This window comes from Chiloscyllium plagiosum, unplaced genomic scaffold, assembly GCF_037043375.1.
Source record: "Chiloscyllium plagiosum isolate Xiang-an unplaced genomic scaffold, Cpla_swu_hap1 HiC_scaffold_31, whole genome shotgun sequence".
NCBI classification, from domain to species: domain Eukaryota; kingdom Metazoa; phylum Chordata; class Chondrichthyes; order Orectolobiformes; family Hemiscylliidae; genus Chiloscyllium; species Chiloscyllium plagiosum.
In genome coordinates, this window is record NW_028270169.1 from 57,185,716 (window position 1) to 57,207,983 (window position 22,268).

A 22,268-nucleotide genomic window follows, 5' to 3' on the forward strand; every position below is an offset into this window, starting at 1 on the left:
AGAAAGAGAGAGAGAGAGAGAGAGACTGGGCGCGCGATCGAGAGAGAGAAACTGGGCGCGCGATCGAGAGTGAGAGAGAGAGAGAGACTTGGCACACGATCGAGAGAAACTGGGCGCGTGTTCGTGAGAGAGAAAGAGAGAGTGAGAGAGAGAGAGAGATAGAGAGAAACTGGGCAGATGATCGAGAGAGAGACTGGGGACGCGATCGAGAGAGAAACTGGGCGCGTGCTCGTGAGAGAAAGAGAGAGAGAGAGAGAGAGACTGGGTGCGTGATCGAGAGAGAGAAAGAGAGAGTGGAGAGAGAGAGAGAGATAGAGAGAAACTGGGCAGATGATCGAGAGAGAGACTGGGGACGCGATCGAGAGAGAAACTGGGCGCGTGCTCGTGAGAGAAAGAGAGAGAGAGAGAGAGAGACTGGGCGCGTGATCGAGAGAGAGAGAGAGAGAAACTGGGCACGCGATCGAGAGTGAGAGAGAGAGAGAGACTTGGCACACGATCGAGAGAGAAACTGGGCGCGCGATCAAGAGAGAGAGAGAGAGAGTGAGAGAGAGAGAGAGATAGAGAGAAACTGGGCAGATGATCGAGAGAGAGACTGGGGACGCGATCGAGAGAGAAACTGGGCGCGTGCTCGTGAGAGAAAGAGAGAGAGAGAGAGAGAGACTGGGCGCGTGATCGAGAGAGAGAGAGAGAGAGAAACTGGGCGCGCAATCGAGAGTGAGAGAGAGAGAGAGAGAGAAACTGGGGCGCGCGATCAAGAGAGAGAGAGAGACTGGGTGCGCGATCGAGAGAGAGAGAGAGAGAGAGACTTGGCACACGATCGAGAGAGAAACTGGGCGCGCGATCAAGAGAGAGAGAGAGAGAGACTGGGACGCGATCGAGAGAGAAACTGGGCGCGTGTTCGTGAGAGAAACAGAGAGAGAGAGAGAGACTGGGCGCGTGATCGAGAGAGAGAGAGAGAGAAACTGGGCGCGCAATCGAGAGTGAGAGAGAGAGGAGAGAGAAACTGGGCGCGCGATCAAGAGAGAGAGAGAGACTGGGTGCGCGATCGAGAGAGAGAGAGAGAGAGAGAGAGAGAGTGGGCAGATGATCGAGAGAGAAACTGGGCGCGTGTTCGTGAGAGAGAGAGAGAGAGAGAGAGAGAGAGAGAGAGAGAGAGAGAGAGAGACTGGGTGCGTGATCGAGAGAGAGATAGAGAGAAACTGGGCAGATGATTGAGAGAGAGAGAGAGACTGGGCACGCGATCGAGAGAGAAACTGGGTGCGTGTTCGTGAGAGAGAAAGAGAGAGAGAGAGAGAGAGAGAGAGAGAGAGACTGGGTGCGCGATCGAGAGAGAGAGAGAAAAACTGGGCAGATGATCGAGAGAGAGAGAGACAGACTGGCACGCGATCGAGAGAGAAACTGGGCGCGTGTTCGTGAGAGAGAGAGAGAGAAAGAGAGGGAGAGACTGGGTGCGCGATCGAGAGAGAGAGAGAAACTGGGCAGATGATCGAGAGAGAGAGAGAGAGACAGACTGGGCACGCGATCGAGAGAGAAACTGGGCGCGTCGTGAGAGAGAAAGAGAGAGAGAGAGACTGGGCTGTGATCGAGAGAGAGAGAGAGAGAGAGAGAGAGGGAGGCTGGGGCGTGTGATCGAGAGAGAGAGAGAGAGAGAGAGAGAGAGACTGGGCGTGTGATCGAGAGAGAGAGAGAGAGAGAGAGAGAGAGAGACTGGGCACGTAATCGAGAGATAGAGAGAGAGAGAGAGAGAGAGACACAGAAGAGAGAGAGAGAGAGAGAGAGAGAGAGAGAGACTGGGTACGCAATCGAGAGGGAGAGAGACAGACTGGGCACGCGATCGAGAGAGAAATTGGGCGCATGTTCGTGAGAGAGAGACTGGGCGTGTGATCGAGAGACAGAGAGAGAGACTGGGCATGTGATCGAGAGAGAGAGAGAGAGAGAGACTGGGCACGTGATCGAGAGGGAGACTGGGCGCGTGATAGAGAGATAGAGAGAGAGAGAGAGACTGGGCGTGTGATCGAGAGACAGAGAGAGAGAGAGAGACTGGGCATGTGATCGAGAGGGAGACTGGGCGCGTGATAGAGAGATAGAGAGAGAGAGAGAGAGAGAGAGACTGGGCAAGCGATCGAGAGGGAGACTGGGCGCGTGATAGAGAGATAGAGAGAGACACAGAGAGAGAGAGAGAGAGAGAGAGACTGGGCGTGTGATCGAGAGAGAGAGAGAGAGAGAGAGACTGGGCACGTAATCGAGAGGGAGACTGGGCGCGTAATAGAGAGATAGAGAGAGAGAGAGACACACAGAGAGAGAGAGAGAGAGAGAGAGACTGGGCACGTAATCGAGAGGGAGACTGGGCGCGTAATAGAGAGATAGAGAGAGAGAGAGAGACACAGAGAGAGAGAGAGAGAGAGAGAGAGACTGGGCAAGCGATCGAGAGAGACTGAGCGCCTGATCAAGAGAAAGGGAGAGGGGGAGAGAGAGAGAGACCGGGCGCACTCGATCGCAAGGGGCAGACCGGGCGCACTCGATCGCGAGGGGCAGACCGGGCGCACTCGATCGCGAGGGGCAGACCGGGCGCACTCGATCGCGAGGGAAGACCGGGCGCACACGATCGCGAGGGGCAGACCGGGCGCACTCGATCGCGAGGGGCAGACCGGGCGCACACGATCGCGAGGGGCAGACGGGCGCACACGATCGCGAGGGGCAGATCGGGCGCACTCGATCGCGAGGGGCAGACCGGGCGCACTCGATCGCGAGGGGCAGACCGGGCGCACACGATCGCGAGGGGCAGACCGGGCGCACACGATCGCGAGGGGCAGACCGGGCGCACACGATCGCGAGGGGCAGACCGGGCGCACACGATCGCGAGGGGCAGACCGGGCGCACACGATCGCGAGGGGCAGACCGGGCGCACACGATCGCGGAGGGGCAGACCGGGCGCACACGATCGCGAGGGGGACAGAGTGTGCGATTAAGAAGGAGAGAGAGACTGGGCGCGCAAATGAGAGAGAGAGACAGAGAGAGACTGGGCACGCGATCGAGAGAGAGAGAGAGAGAAAGAGAGACTGGGCACGCGATACTGAGAGAGAGAGAGAGAACAGGTGCACGAGCGGGAGACAGAGGGAGAGAGGAGAGGGAGAGAGGAGAGGGAGGGAGGAGAGGGAGGGAGGAGAGGGAGGGAGGAGAGGGAGGGAGGAGAGGGAGGGAGGAGAGGGAGGGAGGAGAGGGAGGGAGGAGAGGGAGGGAGGAGAGGGAGGGAGGAGAGGGAGGGAGGAGAGGGAGGGAGGAGAGGGAGGGAGGAGAGGGAGGGAGGAGAGGGAGAGAGGAGAGGGAGAGAGGAGAGGGAGAGAGGAGAGGGAGAGAGGAGAGGGAGAGAGGAGAGGGAGAGAGGAGAGGGAGAGAGGAGAGGGAGAGAGGAGAGGGAGAGAGGAGAGGAGAGAGGAGAGGGAGAGAGGAGAGGGAGAGAGGAGAGGGAGAGAGGAGAGGGAGAGAGGAGAGGGAGAGAGGAGAGGGAGAGAGGAGAGGGAGAGAGGAGAGGGAGAGAGGAGAGGGAGAGAGGAGAGGGAGAGAGGAGAGGGAGAGAGGAGAGGGAGAGAGGAGAGGGAGAGAGGAGAGGGAGAGAGGAGAGGGAGAGAGGAGAGGGAGAGAGGAGAGGGAGAGAGGAGAGGGAGAGAGGAGAGGGAGAGAGGAGAGGGAGAGAGGAGAGGGAGAGAGGAGAGGGAGAGAGGAGAGGGAGAGAGGAGAGGGAGAGAGGAGAGGGAGAGAGGAGAGAGGAGAGGGAGAGAGGAGAGGGAGAGAGGAGAGGAGAGAGGAGAGGGAGGGAGGAGAGGGGAGAGAGAAGAGGGAGAGAGAAGAGGGGAGAGAGAGAGAGAGAGAGAGAGAGAGAGACCGGGGGCGCGAAGTGTGGACGGGGTGCGCAGAGTGTGGCGCGGGGGTGGAGTGAGAGGGTGGGGCGGTGTGTGAGGGGGCAGAGTGAGAGAGATATTGTGAGAGAAAGGGATTGTGTGTGTGAGAGAGAGAGAGAGAGATACACTATTCTGTATCTTCAAAATTTTCCTTATTGTCCTATTTTGACAGCATCAACTTTGATAAATTTTTATGATCTCTCTACCTTAATTAGTTGGAAATTAAAAATCAGGTAACACTAGGTTATAGTTCAACAGGTTTATTTGGAAATACAAGCTCTCGGAGCGCTGCTCCTTCATCAGGTGGTTAAAGGAACAGCGCTCCATAAGCTAGTTCTTCCAAATAAACCTGTTGGACTATAACCTGGTGTTGTGTGATTTTCATCTTTGTCCACCCCAGTCCTACACTGGTGTCTCCAAATCTTAATTAGTTTGTACAGTTTTGGATTACTTATTACACTCTGACGGGCACACTCTTTCTCACACATGCACATATACTCCCTGACACTCTTAATCAGTCCAAACTTGCACCTCCTTTCAAACAGCATTCTCCATCAGCCGTTTTTAAGTTTGTTCACTCACTTACACCAATTGTATGATCCTTTGATCTCTGTGTGTTGGTGTGCCCTCTCTGCATCTGATGAAGGAGTGTCGCTCTGAAAGCTTGTGATTTCAAATAAAGCTGTTGGACTATAACCCGATTTTGTATAATTCTTTTACTTTGGTCTACCCTAGTCCAACACTGGCACCTCCACATCATAGTGGACAGTGAAGGAGGTTATCTAAAGAGTATTCATGTATCCTGGTCAACTTGGCCAGTGTACTGAGGAATGGCAGATGGAACTTAATTTGGATAAATGCCAGGTGCTGCATTTTTGTAAAAGAAATCAGGTCAAGATTTACAGTTAATTAAAGGCCCTGGGAGTATTTTCCAATAGAAAGACCCTGGGGTTCAGGTGCTCAGTTCCTTGAAAGTGGTTCACAGGGTGGGGAAAGCAGTGTTTGGCACGCTTGCTCTAACCATCAGAGCACTGAGTACAGGAATTGGGATGTCATGTTTCAGCTGTACAACGCACTAGCAAGGCCACATCGAGAGTACTGCACACAATTCTGGTCGCACTGCTATAGAATGTAATTAAACTGGAAAAGGTGCAAAACAGATTTATTAGGGTATTGTTAAGACTGGAAAACTTGAGTTATAAAAGAGAAGCTGGATAGGCTGAGGTTTTATTTGCTGGAGCACATGAGGCTTATGGGTGACCTTATCGAATTTATAAAGAGGGGCATATATAACGTGAAAAGCCACGGTCTTTTTCTAGGGTAGGAGAGTTCAAAACATAGGTTAAGGTGAGGGCGCATGAATTTAAAAGAGACCCAAGGGACAGAGGGTACTTCATATGTAGATTGAGTTGCCAGAGAAGTGTAGAGGGGTAGGATTACAATATTTAAAAGACATTTTTAAACATAGACAGGAAAGGGTTTAAAGAAATATGGTCCAAACACAGGCAAATGGGACTAGTTCAGTTCAGGAACCTGGTCAGCATGGTGGCTCAGTGGTTAACAACCGCTGCTTCACAGTGCCAGAGACCCCGGTTCGATTCCAGTCTTGGGCAACTGTCTGTGTGGAGTTTGCACATTCTCCCAGTGTCTGAATGGGTTTCCTCTGGGTGCTCCAGTTTTCTCCCACAGATGTGCAGGTTAGTTGAATTGGCCATGCTAAATTGCCCATAGTGTTCAGGGATGTCTAAGTTAGGTAGGTTAGGGAGGGGAATATGTCTGGGTGGGATACTCTTTGGAGGGTTGGTGTGGATGTGTGGGCCAAATGGCCTGTTTCCACACTGTAGTGGTTTTATGGCATGGATGAATTGAGCCAAAGGGTTTACTTCTGTGCTGTATGACTCTAAAAGCAGACCCGATGTAAGATAGTGTTGCAAGAGTAGAGCTCACATACAAAAAGCATGGAGCTGGAGAATAATAAAGGCAGGAAACACAGAGGTTTGCATGAAATGTGAAAGGGAGCATATGCATCTTGCATGTCACATCCCTGGGATACATGAACCCTAACAAGGGCCGGTGTTATGAGTGGACATACCATGGTACAAAGTAAGAACGACAATGCAGCAATCCAGCCAACTTGTACTTTATCAAAATGAAGCTGAGAACCGCAATAAGGGTAGTTTTAGAGAATTGGAGCTAACAGGAGATAATACAGTGGATTATGGCCCTTAACTGGGTGCATTGGGGGAGGTGGGGGATCAAGAGATGAAGTATTGAGAAACTGTTCTATAATTTGTAGATGGAAATAGTTGGAGTGACTAATTGGCAGTGAGAGAAGGAACTGCGCTCAGAGTAACAGGAATTCTCAGAGGTCCGTAACCTCTGGATTCAGCTTCAGGTTGATTGCACCAGACCTGGGCACTTCTCAGATAGGTGGTGTTTGGGCACAAAAAGGATGATTTTAGATCTGTCATTATTAAGAGTGGGAGAACTCTGCCTCATTCAGGTATTCAGATAAACACAAAATAGGACAGGTGGTTAACTTTGAAAATTGTTGTCCACAAACAAGTAAATAGACTGGGTTGTTTGATACTAAATAGAAACTAGTGCAGAGAGATCTGAGATGACACACATTAATTGTAAGTATAAGTAAAGGAGTATGCGAAATGGAGCAAAAGTAACTTCAGAATTCTAGGTTTTATAAGTCGTAATAATTTCACTTTGCTTTAGCATTCAGTAAGATGCTAAATTCAGAAAATTGAAAATAAATTCAGACAACATTGCAAAATAGGTTGGCCAGTCAGCATGTGAAGAGAAGACAGTCTGCGGCATTTCAGAGGTATACTCTTCATCAGACTGGTAACTAGGTGATGTAATGCTAAACCCCTATAAATCATTGACCAGCCTACAGTAAGAAAATGGTGTCCCGTTTTAGGCACCTTATGAGGAGCAATGTCAACAGCAAGTTGATATTAATGTTGATATTAGGAGTAGAGGAAGATAACAAGATATCGGATATAGAAAGTTTTGACAATATAAATTAGAAAAAAAGAATTTCCAAAAATATAGTCAGTAATTCAGGGTATACAATTGAGATCAATACCAAAAGAAGATAGATATTGGTATGACCACCTAAAACAGAATCTATAAATAGAAATGAGAAATGGAAGTGGATAAATATTTGAAAGAGGTTTTTTGCTAAACAAGTAAAGAGATTGGATATTGGAATAGAAATTTGCTGATGTTTTCAGAGAGCTGGCTCGTGTGTGATGGACTACATGGACTCTTGCCAGAGATGTAATAATCTATTTGTCAGAGCAAGATCACAGGTGCTTATAAGGCTCAAACAAATCAGTTCCAGAGTTGACTGAAAGCAAGTGACAGCAGAGTTCTTTGGGCATTTGTCAAGTGGCATTGTGTCCTCCACTGGACCAGAAAGCCACAGTTCAAGCTCCAAAGCTATGTTACAACATGCCTGAACGCGTAGGTTAAACATACTCAACAATCAAGTTCTAAATTTGGCGGTTTGATAACTTGGTAATGGTTTCTTTTTTAAATTAAAAAAAAGTGAGTTCTACACTCCTATCCATTTTGATCCGTTGTTTCGCTCCCAGGTGTGTGTTCGGGGGCATGTTTATTAATTTGAAAAATTGCCAAATTGGCATTGGGTTTCTTAAAAAAAAACTGAGCTCTTAGGAAGGCCCGAATGATGCAGTGGTGACTCAACCTCTAGGCCTGAAGATCAGGGTTGAAGTCCCTGTGGCTTGGAGAGGTACCATACTGTTTATGAACAGATTAAAACATTTACTGGAGCTCTTGTGGTGGTAGTGACTCGATCCCTATCTGAATCAGACGTGCTTCTTCGTACATTGGGAGAAAGTGAGGACTGCAGATGCTGGAGATCAGAACTGAAAATGTGTTGCTGGAAAAGTGCAGGTCTTCAGGAAGGGCTCATGCCCGAAACGTCGATTCTCCTGTTCCTTGGATGCTGCCTGACCTGCTGCGCTTTTCCAGTAACACATTTTCAGCTTCTTCGTACATTGAACAAGTTGATTTAAGTAGCTGAAAACTGAGGTTTTCCTCAGTGAAGTGTTGACTTCTGCACAGGGAAAGATGGAAGCAGACGTTTGTTCTATACTGTAAATTTACAATAAAACTTAAATAAACTATTAATCTGAATGCTTTTTGAAGCCTAATACACCTAATATATGGATATCCCCGAATTAAGAACTATCAACCAATGAAGACACAAGCTTCATAGCGAAACCAGAAGGAAGCAGTAAATGTCATCAAAAGCTGACCCCATGAGCAGTATGTGGAGATGGGGCAATGACAGTGCACCCATCTCCACATTTCTTGTTTCTTTGCCACATTTACCTGTGGCATAGCAATAGGAAATCTTGGGACTGCTCGGCAGGTCTGACAGCAGCTGTGGAGAGAAACATGATATTTTGGGTTGGTGATCTATAATTTTCATTACGCATAAGTTATTAATGGTTTCTCATGGAGTCAGTGATACTTCACTGTACTGTACTACAATAATACATGAACTGCTGCAATGCTTAGGTGAAAAATATTGGAACCTATTCTCAGGGCTAAGTTTGAGCATCATTCATTCAATTTCTAAGAATTTACACAACAGTGTAATGTAATTTGTACTGATATCTCTACATTTTGGGATACAGCAATAAACTGCTAGAAAACAACTTACTCAGGCATTTGACATCTTCCTAAGGCTGCAACTGCCATAGAGACAGAGTTAGAGAGGTTCACAGCACAGAGGAAAGCCCTTCAGCCCACTGAGTCTGTGCCAGTCTAACATAAGCACCAACTATTCTAATGCCATTTTCTAGGACTTAGGTTATAGCCTTGTCTGACTTGGTATCACAAGGGCACATCTAAATCCTTCCTAAATGTGACAAGGGTTTCTGTCTCTACTACCCTACAGACAGCGAGTTCCAGATTCCCACCACCCTCCAAGTGAAAAATAGTTTTTCTCATATCTCTCTAAACATTCTGCCTCATATCTTAAATCTATAAACAATGAATAAATATCAAATAGCCAATAGATCACTGAGAAAGCAATTCTCTGATTTTTAGAGTCATAGAGTCCCACAGCACAGAGACAGGCCCTTTGGCCCAAACTGGTCCATGCTGACAAAAAATGTTTACTTACACTAAAACCATTTCCCTGCATTTGGCCCATATCCTTTTAAACCTTTACTTTTCACGTATTTGTCCAAATGCCTTTTAATGTTGTTGATGTACCCGTCAACAACCTCCGCTGGCAGCTCATATAATACGCGTACCATCCTCTGTGTAAAAAAGTTGCCCCTCAGGTCCCCTTTTATTATTTCCCCTCCAACCTTAAACTGATGCCCTCTAGTCCTCGAATCCCCAACCCTGGGAAAAAGACTGAGTGCATTCACCCTATCCATGCCTTTTACGATCTTATACACCCTCCATAAGCTCCCCTCTCACTCTCCTATGCTCGAAAGAAAGGAGTCCTAGCTTGTCCAACCTCTCCCTATAACCCAGACCCTTGTAAATTTCTTCTGCATTCTTTCTAGTTTAATAACATCCTTACTATAGCAACGTGACCAAAACTGAACTTAATACTCCAACTGAAGCCTCACCAACATCCTATACAACTGCAACATAACTCCCCAACTTCTACACTCAATGCTCTTCACTGCCTGTGTTGACCTGTGACTTCACTTTCAGAGAACCGTGCACCTGAACTCCAAGATCCCACTGTTCCACAACACTCCTTAAGACCCTACCATTCACCATGAAACTCCTACTTTAATTTGACTTTCCAAAATGTAAGACCTCACACTTATCGAAATTAAACTCCATTTGCCATTTCTCGGTCCACTTCCCCAGCTAATCAAGGTCCTGCTGCAATTTCTGATAACCTTCTTCATTGTCCACAATACTGTCATCAGCAAACTTACTAATCACACCTTGTACATTCTCATCCAAATCATTGATATAGATAACAAACAGCGACGGGCCCAGCACTGGCCCCTGAGGCAGTCATCCAGGTCTCCAGTCTGACAAGCATCCTTCCACTATTACCCTCTGCTATTACCTACTGTGTACCCAATTTGCAGGCTCCCCCTCAATTCCATGCGATCTAACCTTCCAGAGCAGTCTAGCATGTTGAACGTTATCAAAGGCCTTACTGAAATGCATACAGACTACATCCATCACCCGCCCTCGCCAACCTTCCTGGTCACTTCATCAAAGAAGTCTAATAAACTTGTGAGGCATGATCTCCCACGCACAAAGCCATGCTGACTATTCCTAATCAAACTGTGTCTTTCCAAATGCATGTATATCCTATCCATCAGAATCTTCTCAAGTAACTTACCCACTACAGATGTGAAGCTCACTGGTCCACAGTTCCCAGGATTTTCTTTGCAGCCCTTTTGGAATAAGGGCACAACATTTGCTACCCTCCAATCTTCCGGGACCTCACCCATGGTTAACGATGATGCAAAACTATCAGCCTGGGCCTTCACAATTTCTTCTCTAGCCTCTTACAGGGCTCTTGGATATATCTGGTCAGGACCAGGAGATTTATCCACCTTCATGCATTCTAGTATGTCCAACACCTCCTCTGTGATATGGACTGTCCCCAAGATATGACCACTAACTTCCCCAAGTTCCCAAGTCTTCATGCTTTTCTCCACTTTTCTACTTGCTGCTTTTTTAAATAGTCGCTGAGTTAAATACATCTGTTATGCTGCATTGCATTTCAAGATGGGCTTGCCTCAGTATATTGAGAATTCATTTCCTGTTGCTGCTGTCATAAGTTATTCACTAATAGCAATGCTGAAATCAAATGTTGAAGATTTTGATACCCCACGGCAGGTGGGAGCTAGGAATCAAAAACTTCAATCTCCCTCAGTAATCACTCTGCTAATGTACAAAAGCTGTTCAGAACAGTTTGCCTTCACACAGTCACATGACCATCAGCTGTTCTAGACAATTCAGTAAACAGACAGGGAAGTGATCATGCCAAGACAGCCCCCTAGACCTTAAGAACCGGAGTTCAAAAATTTAAGTGAACTTTCCTATTCCGGGGCACTCAGCTAGTAGATGAGATCAGAGTGGAAGAAATTGTGGAAAACTCATGAATATTTAACTTCCACCAGCTTCTTCCATTCTATGGCATCTCAGCTCAGGGTGAAATGAGATCAAATCAATACCAGAAATTTAAAATCTGAATCAAGATTCAAATATAATCAGGAGATCCAGATACTTAATAATTCAAGCAATATTATCAATGAAAATTCAGCAGAATATATTAAAACATAGTCCTTCAACACATCGCTTTCGACTGTGTAAGATACTCAGTAATACAATTTGAAATTTCCTGTTCATCTAACAGAGAAAAATTATTACTAATGGTGGAAGAGATGCAAGTAATCCAAGGAGATACATTCCCAGTAACAGGAAAGAGGTTTATTAGCTTAAGTGCATTTTCACCTCCATTCTGATACACTAAAATAAGCCTGCGATAACAGCAGAATCTTTCATGCCATAGACACAAACTAAAGTTGAAGAATCTCAATCAGAACCTATTCTAAAAATCAAAGTTGTTACAATACCAAACACATTTTTATTAAAACAGAGTAATGCATATACTAGGAAAGGATGCTGGGAAAAGATCAAATGGCAACTTTTAGAAGAGAATTTGATGAACAAATGAAAGGGAATAACACACAGGGCTATGATACTTTCAAAGAGCTGATACAAACATAATGAGCTGATGACTTCCCTCTGTTTTGCACCATCCCATGATGGAAAATGGAAATACTGGCCCATATCAATTATTGGATCTTATGGGCTGAGGAAAAAAATGGATTTGCAATTAATAATATATGAGCACTGAAGCATTCCCAAGTAAATGACCATCTCTTACTCAAGTTTATCCGCAGTCATTTTGATTCCATTAGCACTCATGCTGAACCAAAATATTCTTCCTTTCACTCAAGCCACTATCCACCATGTTTTAGCACAACTATATTAATAGGATTTTGGAAGTTTGTAAAGAATGAACATAGCTTTTCTCAGAGTGATACCTTTACTTTAAAAAGCTTTGGGTCACACTGATATTACTGAGGCTTAATAATAACCTCAGCACAAGGTTTCTTCTGAAACAGATCCTTTTCAAATCTAAATCTCTTTTAACATCAAAACCACACTACATTGTTGTGCTGCAGACCTCAATAAACTGCTGGAATAAAGCCATCTCATTCCACAGAGAACGTAACAAGTTACCACCATTTGATACTGAGCATGTCTATCAATGCTAAACAGACACAGATAGTAAATAATAAAGACAATTCGTTTTTTGGCATATGCTCTCGCATCCTAGATTAAAAATTTACAAGTTAATTAGCTTGGATATCAGCTCAGAATCAGCTTGACACAGTTGGTTGTACACCTTAAGAGTTAGAGAAGTTACAGATTTAAAATCCAATTTCCGGCTTGAAGTATTATGAAAATAGAGAATCAATAAACTGAACTGCTGCATTTATTTTGTTGTTGTAACCTGTTAAAAAAAATCAATCTAGTATTTTCTGCTTGAATATTGTAGCCTGACAGAATGATGCTTCCTGCCTTTCAGAGTGGACTGCAGAGCTGAGTGATTAGCTTGTGTAGAAAGACTGCTGTAAAACAATAATTATTAATTGTGTGACATGACATGTATAAAAGTGTAAGTCCTCAGCAGTAGAAGGCATGGATCTAAATTGAATATGTTGCGAATACACAAGAAAAGACTAAGAGCCTCGTATAAAAGTTAAATACTGCGGTTGTTGAAAATCTGAAATAAAAACAAGATGTCGGAGAAACTCAGACTGGCACCATCTGTGGAGAAAGAAAGAGTTAACATTGAGTCCGATGTGACTCTTCTTCAGAATCAAATCAGACTTGAAATGTTACCTCTATTTCTCTCTCCGCAGATGCTGCCATTCTCTGGCATTTTGCTGACTTTCCCCAGCATTTTATGTTTTTATTTCTGAAAGAGTTTGGTAATCAGGCACATTTGTTTGAACTCCCAGAGTTCAAATCAGCAGCTTTGATTTGGAGGTAAGAATTGCCTTAACTGAGTTAAAGCATCACAGTTCAAGCTCTACTCTAGAAACTTGAGTGTGTAATTTTGGCACACATTCTACACTGTTTGAAAGACAATTTCTGGTTTAAGGTATTATGAAAATCAGGCATCAATAAACTGGTCTGCTGTATTGCTTTTTTACAGAACTGTAAGTTCTTATCTGATTTGAGTCATGTTCAGTGGAACCTCTTATTTCACAAAACTCAGAACTTAACTCTTTTCCTACCTGTTTATACCTTATACATATTCTCAGGTCTATCTCTGCTCCTAATTTATATTTGTAAAATATTATGCTAATTTAAAAGTAAAGGTTTGTAATATTAAGCATGGTGTGAATTAACTATTAAGGAATCGTAATGAGGAAAGGACAATGAGGACAACTCAAGCTACACAAGGCAATCTTTTAACAACTGTCTTCATTGAGGAGACTGCCAGTAAAATTGCCTCCTCACTGTCTCAATGACAGTGGCAAATGTAGGTGTCCACTGGCTCTGTGAAGGAATAGCAAAAGAAGCTTTAGAATTATTAACTCTTTTTAATTTTTATTACTGAAGAAATATTGATGCTCAGAATCAAATTCTGAAATTTTGTATTCAAAGCAGGGAGAGGTTTATTTTCTGTTTTTGGATATATTTTTCCACATAAGATTTGCACACTAAGACATTTTGCCTGCTGAAGGGTGCTTTCGTGGATACAATGCCATGAACCTTTTTCGGACATGTCTACGTTCTATTTTATTTACATCAAGTATATAATTAATTATTAAAAGTTATGCAGATGTTGGAGAGAAAGATAGTAACTCTCTTTAAGAGCTGAACTTTTGTGTTTGTTTTTAGGCTATCATCTGGTCATAGGCTGTGTATGAATGTTCAGTTTTTTTCATCGGTTCACTGTCATATCAATGGTAATTTGGCTGTGTTATGTCTGCTTCTTCATAGCATTGCTAACTGAATTCACCTGGCATTCTTTTGCAATTACATGTTAGAATTAGTAACTGAACTGTTCATCTCACAAATATAATCACAGATTTTCTTGCAAATCTTTTCTGTCATTTGGCCTTGGCACAAATAATTTCTGATCCATTTCTCAGTGTTGATTGAAGTCATATTGTGGTTGGTTCGCAAGTTCACATGGCAAAGTGAACATGCATTATATCATGCTTTTTATGTTCTCAGCAACTTTCAAGGTGTTTCAGAGGTCATGAAGTACTTTGGTAATGTTGATGTTGTAATAGCATCAGGCAATTTGTTTATAGTGAGTTACCACAAAAAATAATGAGATAACTGGCAAGATTCAAAATGAGAAGGTAATTTTTTTGGGGATACCAGGCAAAGGTTTCCCTGCTTTCTTTGAATACTGCTGTGAATTTAGTTTTGTCCACTGGCAACACAAGCAGGATTTCAGTTTAACACTGGAAGTTGTATTTAAGCAAAAGTTAATAAATTGCTTTTTTACAGATGCAGCAACAAAATAAATACAGCAGACCAGTTTATTGATGCCTGATTTTCATAATACCTTAAACCAGAAATTGTCTTTCAAACAGTGTAGAATGTGCGCCAAAATTACACACTCAAGTTTCTAGAGTAGAGCTTGAACTGTGATGCTTTAACTCAGTTAAGGCCGCTCTTACCTCCAAATCAAAGCTGCTGATTTGAACTCTGGGAGTTCAAACAAATGTGCCTGATTACAGTAACAATGGGGTGCTGCAGGTATAACAAGGGGGAAAAGCATTCACTATGTAGAGCCATTTAACAATACTGCAACCATTCAGTATTAGCGAGCTTTGAGAAGATTTGTAGCTCAGGTTGAGGTTCTGGATGTAGGTTTGCTCGCTGAGCTGAAAGGTTCATTTTCAGACATTTTGTCACCATACTTGGTAACATCTTCAGTGAGCCTCTGTACGAAGCACTGCTGATGATTCCTGCTTTCTATTTATATGTTTGGGTTTCTTTAGGTTGGTGATGTCATTTCCTGTTCTTTTCCTCAGGGGATGGTAAATGGAGTCCAAGTCAATGTATTTGTTGATAGAGTTCCGGTTGGAATGCCATCTTAGAAACCTTCAAGGCCATCAATAATACTCTTACTGGCATAAATTGCACTAAAAAGGAGGAAAACAACAACAAACTGCCATTACTAGATGTCGCAGTAGAGCGAACAGCCAATGGGGAGCTTCAAACCAGCGTCTACAGGAAAACAACACAATACAGACCAAATATTGAACTACAAAAGCAATCATCTCAACATCCACAAACGAAGCTGCATCAGAACATTATTTCAATGAGCCCACACATACTGCACTACAGAGAAACTATGCAGAGCAGAGGAAAACCACCTATATAGTGTATTCAAAAAGAATGGGTACCCAATGAACACAGTCCGCCAATTTCTCAGCAACAAACCCAAACAAGCAGACAAAAACCATGTCCAGAAACCCTAGCCACTCTCCCTTACATCAAAGACATCTTAGAAATGACTGCCAGACTACTCAGACTCTTTGACATCATGGTAGCCCACAAACCCACCAACACACTTAAACAGCAGCTAATGAATTTCAAAGATCCTAGACAGACAACAAGCAAAACTAATTTCATTTACAAAATACCGTGCAAGAACTATAACAAACACTACATTGGACATACAGACAGAAAACTAGCCACCTGGATATATGAACATCAACTAGCCAGAAAACGACATGACCCTCTCTCACTAATATCCTTACATACAGATAAGGGAGGACACCACTTCGATTGGGACAACACATCCATCCTAGGACAAGCACGAAAATTCCGAGAAGCATGGCATCCAACTGGAACTCTTATCAACAAACACATTGACTTGGACCCCATTTACCATGCCCTTGAGAAAAAGAACAGGAAATGACATCACCGAACCAAGGAAACCCAAACATATAAATAGAAAGCAGGAATCATCAGCAGTGCTTCACCCAGAGGATGACCGAAGATGTTACCTAGTAGGGTGACAAAACATCTGAAAATGAATCTTCCAGCTCAGTGAGCAAACCTACATTTACCATTCAGTGTGAGGTCAGTTTAACAAGGTGAAAGTATTCATTACATGAAGCCAGTTATTCATTGTATAACAGCAAATGGCTTAATCTTTACTATTGATATTTGTTGATTGTAATGGTCACCCAATTAATATATATGTTGCCTTATCTGGATGTGTCCCCCTGTAAAATGACTAGATAGTTCATTGAGAAACTGCTCTTCCAGAGAAGACTGTGAACTCACATCTCTGTGCACGTGGGCAATCGTTCTCTCTCCCTCCAGTGTCTAGACTAAAGATGAAGGAGGTAAAACTATACTGTCTCTGAGTGTTTTGCTTTGACTGAGGGGGGCAATGGGACAACAGACCATTCAGTCTGTCAAGCCTACTCCACATAGTTATTCTGCTAGTAACTCACCTCCACATTTCTGCCTACCCAGAAATCCTTTGACTCCATTAGTCAAAAATGTATCTACCTCTGCCTTAAAAATACTTAATCACAAGGCTTCCACCATTCTCTCAGGAAGAGAGTTCCAAAGACACTTAGCCCTTTTCTTCATCTTCATCCTAAATGGAACACCCTTAATTTTAATTGGTGGTGCTGGCTCGAAGGGCAGAATGGCCTACTCCTGTCTATTGTCTTAAACTGTGCCCATAATAAAACTGTACGCAGTACTCCAGATATGATCTAAACAACATCACTACAGCTGTGGCAAAACAACTCATATATTCCTCTTGTAATAAATGACCTCTTTTTGTCTTCCAAATCACTTGCTGAATAGCAACATTTTATGATTCATGTACCAAGACACTCATATGCCTCTACACGTCATTATCTTGAGGTTGTACAAGATGTTGGTAAAGCCTGTTCTGGAGTACTGTGTCCAGTTCCGGTCTCCCTGTTATAGGAAGGATATTATTATGCTGGAGAGGGTTCAGAAGAGTTTTACCAGAATGTTGCCAGGAATGGAGGGTATGAGTTACAAGCAGAGGCTGGGACTTTTTCTACTAGAGTGTAGGAGGTTGAGTGGTGACCTTATGGAGGTTGAACAATAATGAGGGATAAAGGTATTTTGAATGGCAGATGTCTTTTCCCCCCAGAGATTTCAAGACTAGGGTGCATATTTTTAAGATGAGAAGAGGAAGATTTAATAAAAGAGGCGGCAATTTTTTTATATAGAGTGTGGCTCGTGTGTGGATTGAACTTCCAGAGGAAGTGGTGGATGCAGATACAGTTAAAACATTTAGAAGACATTTAGATAAGTGAGTGAATAATAAATGTTTGGAGAGATATGGACCAGGCAGGTGGGACTAGGTCAGGTTGGGATGGATTGGTTGGACTGAAGAGTCTGTTTCTGTGCTGTATGACTATGACCTCAGAGTTTTGCAAACTCTCGTTTTAAATAATACACTGCTTTTCTGTTTTTCCTGCTAAATTGGACAAGTTCATATTTTCCTACATTATTCTTATGCCGTTTTTTCCATTCACTTAACTTTATCTCTCTCTCTCTCTCTTTATAGATCCCTGATGGCAACTTACATTCCTACATATTTTTTGCATCAACAGTAAATTTAACAACCATCATTCCTTGGGGGCTCTTATAGTGCAGGGGCAGAGTCCCACCTGCTCCAAAGGTGTGTGATAACATCTCTGACTAGGCTGATTAGAAAATACCTAAATTTGGCTCCTCTACTCAAGGGATTAATATAAATAATAAATAGTCAAAGCCCTGACACTGATCCTTGTGTCCCTGCACTTGTCACATGCCAACCCAAAGCTAACCGAGTCTCTATCCCTGTGACAATGTCATTTTCAACATTATTAGTTTTATTTTGCATAGTAACCTTTGTTACACCTTGTCAAATATCTTCTGCAAATCTAAGAACACTGCATCCTTCATCCACATTGTTTTTAAATCATCAAAAAGTTTCAATAATTCAGTCAAACGTGATTTCCCTTTCACGAATCAATGTTGAGTGTGCCTGATTGCATAGTGATTCTCCAACTGTCCTACTAAATCCTGCTTAATAAAATATTCCAACATTTTCCTATGAACGCTTTCAACAAAGAGCTTGTAATTACATGGTTGTTTAACTGGTACAACCAAGAAACTGCACAGGCAAAATTCTTTGAAAGACACAGGAAGGAACATGTATGAAACTACCACTTCAGTTATAACTCAATGGTCGAACAAGGGAAGTTCATGTATTATTGCCACACTAAAAATGTAGGTGAGGAAGCAGCCACTAGGTGAATATAATACAAATGTACAGTTTGCCATTGTAATTTTAGATTCCTTGAGTGATTACAAACATTTATGCCATGGTACTAAACAAATAAAAATAGAAGTAAGTGGGTGGCCACTGTCAGGTACAATATGATATTAAATCCAAACGGCAATGTTGAAGTAGGCAGCCAACTACATTTGACAAAGGTAAAGAGTTGACATATCAACTCTTTACCTTTGGAAATACTCTTCCCATAAACAACACAAGCACATCTGATCTGCAGGAAAGCCACATCACAGCTCTCCTATAGTTAAGATTTCAAACATCTTTTAGTAAAATTCTATCCAGCAATGTAACTGGAAACATAAAAAGATTTTCGGAAATACAATATGTCTAATCTCTTACAGCAGTTCTCAATTTTTCTCATGGTTGCTTACGTAGAAAAGAATGATGGCATTAGGTGGTGCAGGAAGTGGTAGGCAAGATCACAAGAGGGAATAAAGAATTAGGATAAACAGGAAATAGCTATTTCCACGTAAGGAATTAACTGAAGTATGACTGCACTATCTAAAGACTATATACAAGTTTATAAAAATTAAACACCTCTTCAACAATCCACCACCCCTTGCACCACCAATGCCATCATTCTTTTCTACGTTAGCAACCATGAGAAAAATTGAGAACTGTTGTAAGAGATTAGACATATTGTATTTCCGAAAATCTTTTTGTTATGTTTCCAGTTACATTGCTGATAGAATTTTACTAAAAGACGTTTGAAATCTTTAATTAACGATAGGAGAGCTGAGATGTGGTTTCCCTGCAGATCAGATTCTGTGCTGTGCTTGTGTTGTTTATAGGAAAAGTTTCTGCAGAAGTGTCGTTGGACTCTGCATCCTCTCCCCAAATGCTGCCAGACCAACTGAATTTCTTCAGCAATTTTTGTTTTTGTAAGGGAATTTAGAGTTCTGTATATCTGTTGGTTGAAAAATTTAATTGATTTTAACAAATTCTTAAAATTCAGAATGCCTCAAACTGGAGTGAATCTTCCAGTGTGAAACGGCACTAAGTCAAAAAGGTCAAACCATGCAGATGCAGTGACAAGATGTAAAACCACAGCCTAACCTCTGACATTAGATAGGTACAAAGGGTATAGTTTGTGGTGGAACCACAGTGGTGTGGCAAGGGAGATCCTGGATACCCTGAAAACTGGGAAGGAGACTCAAAATGGAATTTAGCAACCTAAATATATTACAAACAATACCTAGAAAAACCAAAGTGGAGGACAAACTTGGATGACCCCAATGTCACCTGGTGACAGGCTGTTTGCAAGCTAAAGCTGGAAAAAGATATTTTATATTCCAATCTAAAATGTTCAGATAGGAAATCGTCATAGTTACTAAAGGGCTCACCTTAAAATATAAACAAACAATGATGTATGAATTAAGCTAAATATGTGTAATTGCAAGCCATACACAAGAATTACCTAAAATATTTACATACACAAGAAGGCAATATCTACATTTGATGAATTACTATTCCAGACAAACTGAGTGTCATCATTTATTGAATTGTATGCCTGTCCAAGTGTCAGTGCATTCATGTCACACAGACTTAAAGACAGGAAGTTGTGTCACTGTTTATTATTTAGGTTTTGGATTGAACTGAGTGCAAAGGATTGAGAGCAAACTATTATACAAGGGAAAAATGAAGCTGCAAATGATTGAGTTAAGTGCCTGCCAAATTGTTTTTGAATTTCTGAGTTAGGTTTGTTTTCAAACTACCTCAAAATGTACTACTTGTGATTTAATTACATTCACCAATTACTTGGTCTACTATGATTCCTGTTTAAGCAGTATGATGATTCGTCTCATGGCTTAGTCCTCCTCCGGTCTCAGGATCCACCTTCAATCTCACAACCCTGTTAAGGTTTGTGATCCCTTGCCCATTTCAGATTTTAATCACTTCATGCCACGCTTCCAAGCTCTCAATCCCTCTCTAAACCTCACTGCCTTTCTTTTAACTATTAAGGCCACACCTTATAAACTACTGTTCTGACTAAACTTTTGCTCATCTGTTTAATATGGTAGTATCAAATGACATTGTATAATTTGTGTTCCACTAGTGAAGGTGGCTATAAAAATGAATTAACAGAAATTGTTATTGGGGTAATAATAGAAGAGAAAAAGATGGCTGACAACTGAGCAGGGCTCAGAGCTTATCTGTACAAAGTCAAGAATCACACGACATCAGGTTATAGTCTAATAGGTTTATTTGAAACTGCAAGCTTTCAGAGCCCCCGCTCCTTTCTCAGGCAGTTAGTGAGAGAGAATACATTGGATGCAGAATTTATAAGTAAAAGATCAAAGGGTCATACAACTTATGTGAATGTATTGGACAACCTAGATGGCTATTAAGTTTTTACTCAGTTTAAATGGAGATACACATTTCAATTGATCAATATGCAAATCCCAGAATTTATTTCAAGTTACTGCCCCAAGATAACTTCAGGTTTTTATCAGAATAAAAGTCACACCTCAGATCAGACAATGCATTTTAGGTGTGAGGACATGTTTCAAGTCTGTTTATATCTCAGCCTGGAGTCAGACTGACTTTATTTCCAAAGTAGGAATTTATAAAATGCTACACTGACTGACAGTCTATAGATCATTCACTTTTTGAACAACATAGAATGTATCTGCAAATACAAATTTGCAAATGCAAATTCATCTCATAGATATGCGTTTGTGTGCACATGTGGGGGGGAGGGAGGGATGTAAGAGAGTGTGTGCGCATGTGTGAGGGAGAGTGGGGGAGTGTGTGTTGGTGTGTGCTTGAGACAGAGTGTGCGCGAGTTTGAGGAGGTATATGCCTATCAGGGAGTGAGTGTGCAAGTGTGTGTGTGTGTGTGTGTGTGTATGTATATGAATGAGAGAGGGTCGGTGTGAGTGCATGTTTGTGTGAGAGAGTGTATGTGTCCTTGATGGCTGAAGTGCTCCCTCACTGGGAGGGAACATCCCTGTTTGGCGATTGTCGTGCGATGTCCACTTGGGTACAGCAGGTACTCAGGTGACTCAGCCAATGTTGTCTATCTCGTACACTGCAGGCAAGGATGCCCCAAGGCATAGTATATTGGCAAGAAAAACAGATGCTACGACAACAGATGAATAGATACCGGCAATACTGGCAACAATTGCCAGTTCCCTCCCAGTGGGGGAACACTCCAGCCGTCAAGGACATTCAGCTTCGGACCTTCAGGTAAACGTCCTCCAAGGCGGACTTTGGGACATTCAAAAACACAGAGGCTGATAGCGATGTCCCAACCGGGATCCTGGGTTCATGTCACATTGCAGGTGACGGCACCACACTCACACACAGACACCAATGCACACTCTCTCACACAAACACATAGTCATACAAACCCTCTCTTAACCACACATACTTACACTCTCACTCTCTGACAGGCATAAACTCCCTCACACTCGCGCACACTCTTTCTCAAGCACATAAGCGCGCACACAGTCTGTCAAGAGTGCGTGCACACACACACCCTCTCTCTTAGAAGTTCATGCACCCACACGTGCGCTCTCTCTCTCTTCTTCTCTCCCCCCCCCCCCCCACACACACACATACATAATATATAAAGTTAAAAATCACAACACCAGGTTATAGTCCAACAGGTTTAATTGGAAGCACACTAGCTTTCGGAGCGATGCTCCTTCATCAGGTGATTGTGCATAACACTAGATGTAAAAATGCCTAAGCTCTCACTAGTTCCATAAAAGTCGCTTTGAAAAACTGTCTCATATACACTCCAGGAAATCTTTACCCACCACATTGGTATCCATTGTACTTACCCATTCTACATGCAGATTGAAGTCAACTATAATTACTGCATTCTCCTTGCTACATGAATCTCTAATTTCTGATGTACACCACAATCACCTGATGAAGGAGCGTCGCTCCGAAAGCTAGTGTGCTTCCAATTAAACCTGTTGGACTATAACCTG

At 42.9% G+C, this 22,268-nt stretch overlaps 1 protein-coding gene across 4 annotated transcripts in view; it reads right to left on the minus strand.

Moving 5' to 3' along the window:
• Positions 1–22,268, minus strand: part of rabep1 (rabaptin, RAB GTPase binding effector protein 1) — a 148,503-nt gene that overhangs the window by 95,139 nt on the left and 31,096 nt on the right. For 3 of the 4 annotated variants that reach the window (XM_043718846.2, XM_043718845.2, XM_043718843.2), the window contains exon 1: positions 8,274–8,410. The exons of the other annotated variant lie outside the window; for it this stretch is intronic. In XM_043718846.2, the coding sequence (XP_043574781.2) occupies positions 8,274–8,373 (100 nt within the window). In that variant the 5' untranslated portion in view covers positions 8,374–8,410. Of the gene's footprint in view, positions 1–8,273; positions 8,411–22,268 lie in introns of those variants that run through there. 4 annotated transcript variants of the gene reach the window in all.